This window comes from Lygodium microphyllum, chromosome 14, assembly GCF_053477565.2.
Source record: "Lygodium microphyllum isolate KBCC chromosome 14, Lygodium_microphyllum_v1.1.10, whole genome shotgun sequence".
Lineage (NCBI taxonomy): Eukaryota > Viridiplantae > Streptophyta > Polypodiopsida > Schizaeales > Lygodiaceae > Lygodium > Lygodium microphyllum.
In genome coordinates this window covers 59,490,383-59,493,820 of record NC_141148.1, presented here as the reverse complement: position 1 = coordinate 59,493,820, position 3,438 = coordinate 59,490,383, and the positions used below count along the sequence as shown (strand labels likewise).

Sequence of the window (3,438 nt, the reverse complement as noted above, 5' to 3'; positions counted from 1 at the left end):
GCTTGAATCTCTTATGTAACTTGACCATGAGTGAATAATAAATACTCTCATATACCAAGTTCTAATATTAATATAGAGATATATATACAACACAATCACTTTGGATAACAAAGCTAGGTTATGACTTATTAATACAATTAAACTAATTACAAAATAAAGAAGGTGTTAGGAGTTACTTTCAAACTCAATGCTTGCATTATCAACTAATTTGATCAATAGACGTTATCATGATAATCTTCTTATGAGGTTTTTTCCTCAAGTATGATTGGTAAACCTTGCATAGGATAAGGAGTGATACCCATAGAGATGCCTTCATTAGGATTTTCTAATGTCCATTTAAAAAAATTCACAAGGTAGTGGAAAAAGATAAGCATAACCACCTTTGTAAAATCTATGCCACCACATAATCTAGGACCTCCACAAAATGGAATAAAGGTGTTCGGTTTTACTATTTTGTCAAAGAAACGTGATGGGTCAAACTTATCAGGGTTGGTGAAATATCTTTGGTCCATATGGCAATGGGATATACTAAGGAAAACCTGCACGTAGGATAAGAGGATTTGTTAGACATATTGAACAATATAGGTATTTCAATATGTGCTTTGACTTCCAACTTGCCTATTATTAAACGCATCCCACAACTAAATCCTACTAAATGTTGCTTGGACATAAAATTAATGACGAACTATAGTTTTACAAAAGCCCTTACCAGCCAACCACATGGAATCCTGAAGTGATTATACTCAAAATCTTTGGTAGCAACATAGAATACCCCAAGTGCTGGTGGTTGTAACCTCAAGGATTCTTGAATGACACTCCATGTGTATTCCATCTTATTTAGATCCTCCCAAGTAAGTGCATCTCCATGTTTCTTTGACTCCAAAATTGATCTTTGTTCTGCCCAATGTACAATGGATACAATATTATATAGAAATGCAAGAAACACAACCAATCATTATATGTGACATATTGCACACAATAACTATATTGCATGTATATTGTAGGTTAACGAAACCACATTCTGTAACCCCATGATGATCTTACTTATGAGCATTTAAGTGGTCAATTCAACATATAGAAATATTTGTAGTGTGGCCTCTTTTGTGTTTATGGTATTTTACTCGTTTGATTCCTCTCGTTGACAATACTAGGAATCACGAATGGAAAACAACTCATAGTCCTCAAAGTGAAATGCGGGAAAGTTTGTCATGCCTTTTGCTTTTAGAAAGGCTAGGGAATGTTAGACATACCATTGCCTACTCTCAACTACACATTGTACACAAGGAATATGCTACTAAGGCACAATTACTTGTCATATGTATGCAGACTGAAGAAGGCATTCTATGGCTTCAAGCAAGCCCCACAAGCATAGAATGCTAGGATTACTTCCTACTTATAGACACTTGGATGCTACTGAGCTTGAAAGATGTCACTTGACAGGGTATCGAGTCGAAGCCAAATACATAAGCTGACCTTAAACTGGCATAACCACCCACCCTATTGATTTGTAAGTAGGTATTACGGCTCTTTAGTGGGAGTCAAAGAAAGTCTAATCTTAGCATATCTCACCTTTGACCACGTTATCGTAAACGGCTGGATTCTGGGCTAGATGTTTGCAAGCGAAGGTGATAGCAGAGTGGACGGTGTCTTGGCTGGCGAGGAGGATGGTGGTGGCCAGGTGGACAATCTCATCGTGAGAGAAGGCTTGCCCGTGCTCATCTTTGCACAGCACCATATAAGACACAAGGTCATTGACAAAGGGAGGGCCATGATCTCCTGGCTGATGCAGGAGCTGCTCCCTCCTCTCGGACACCAACTCACGCAGGAGCCGGTGCAACCGGACCTTGGCCTGGTGCGCCTTATAGTAGCGAGTACCGGGCAGATAGACGCCCAGGGTGAAGACGCCAGCGGTGAGGGTGGTGTACAGTTGCTGGAGGGCGTCGCGCGTGCGGGAGCTCGGCGGCCGGCCACCGCCGAGGAGGAGGGCGAAGCTGACCTCAAGCGTGTAGATGGCCGCCGCGTGGTGGGCTGGGAGCTGTCGCCGGCCGATCCAGTGGAGGGCCAGGTGACGGATGGTGAGGGAGTCCACGCGGGTGAGGAGGCGGCGAAGGGCGGGGGAGCCGGCACAGTCGTGGACGATGCGGCGCAGGCGGCGGCGGTTGGCTGTTTCGGGGGCCGCCAGGAAGGAGCTGTCCCCCAGGAGGGACACGAGGGTGGGCGGCCAGAAGGGCCGGACCAGCTTGCCGTCGTGGGAGAAAAGGAAGCGGCTGGCGTCCGGCCCGGACGTCACCACAGCCGGCCTCGTGAAGAGGTTCGTACGGAACACACACGAGCCGTGCCTGGCCATCCGAGCCGCCACCCAAGCCGCAGTCTCGGCCCGCCGAACCGCCCTCAGAAACTGCAGGCTCTCCCATACGACACGCCTAGCCCCCGCGCCAGGCGGGAGAGGCAAATCTTGAACGATACATTCATCTGGGCGCGCCAGCTGATCATCGTCGAGCTTTAGCTGCTTCTTGTAACCGTCATCTTGTGCCCCTGAGGCCAGCAGCTTGCCGCCTTGTAATTTTATTTTCTTAATGAAATGCACGTATAATGATGATAATACGAGGAAGAAGGCGACCATGAATGCTATCGTCATAGGAGTTGCCTGCGAAGAGGTCCCTGTCATTACCAATATCATCGTCAGAGCTGCAATATTGCGCCGGTCTTGCAAGCAGTAGATCAAGATAGATCAACTCCTAGCCGCGTATAATCTATACAGAACAGCGTGTGTTTGTAATCTATACAGAGCAGGACCTTCTTGTAATCTATACCGACACTGATTAAATGTTGAATAACTCTTGCGAAAGCTTGTAATCTATAAAGTTTGAAGTGACTTGCACTACTAACATTTGATTGTATATTCGAAGACAAAGCATAGCATGCCGGCATTGTGATCATTATGCCGGCACCGCGATCATTAGCTTCTTTGAAAAGAAACCTCGTTCTCTGCTCTTGCTAGACAATTGCAACGTGCCAATTTTTCACAACATTTTGACCTCCATTCGCGAAAGCTTCTTTACATGCGGCGACATTTGAATTCCAATTGAACTCTTCCACCAATTAGTATTCCATATGAAGAACTTGTCCAAAAGAATTATCCACCACAGTATGGCCTTGTTCAGATTTGCGAAGCTTTCGATAATGTGGATCCAGGAGCTTCTTTACATGGGGCAGCATTGTAACTCTAATTGTCCTCTACCACGAAATATTATTCCTTATAACGCGTTACCTAGTCAGTCCACCAGGTATGGCCCTTTTCAGCTTTGCAAAGCATTCAATAATTTTGATATTTATAGACTTGCATGCCTAAAAGCCATATACATAAAATTTTCCCACTATCTATACTTAAAGTGGCACTTACATAGGCCATTGTGGTTTGTTGTGTGCTACAATAAG

At 44.8% G+C, this 3,438-nt stretch overlaps 1 protein-coding gene across 1 annotated transcript; it reads right to left on the bottom strand.

The window, feature by feature from the left end:
* Positions 1–239: 239 nt before the first annotated feature.
* Positions 240–2,638, bottom strand: LOC148025635 (cytochrome P450 716B1-like). The gene is made up of 3 exons (XM_087691999.1): positions 1,570–2,638; positions 710–897; positions 240–539 (listed from the first exon to the last, which is right to left on the bottom strand). The coding sequence occupies exons 1-3, from the start codon at positions 2,636–2,638 to the stop codon at positions 240–242; spliced, it is 1,557 nt and encodes a 518-aa protein (XP_087548125.1).
* Positions 2,639–3,438: the final 800 nt, after the last annotated feature.

Coding starts and splice junctions, on each gene's coding strand:
- LOC148025635 (XM_087691999.1), bottom strand. CDS start 2,638: ATGACGATAGCATTCATGGTCGCCTTCTTCCTCGTATTATCATCATTA. Junction 898..1,569: donor TTACGATAACGTGGTCAAAG/GTGAGATATGCT, acceptor TACATTGGGCAG/AACAAAGATCAATTTTGGAG. Junction 540..709: donor GGATTCCATGTGGTTGGCTG/GTAAGGGCTTTT, acceptor TCCTACGTGCAG/GTTTTCCTTAGTATATCCCA.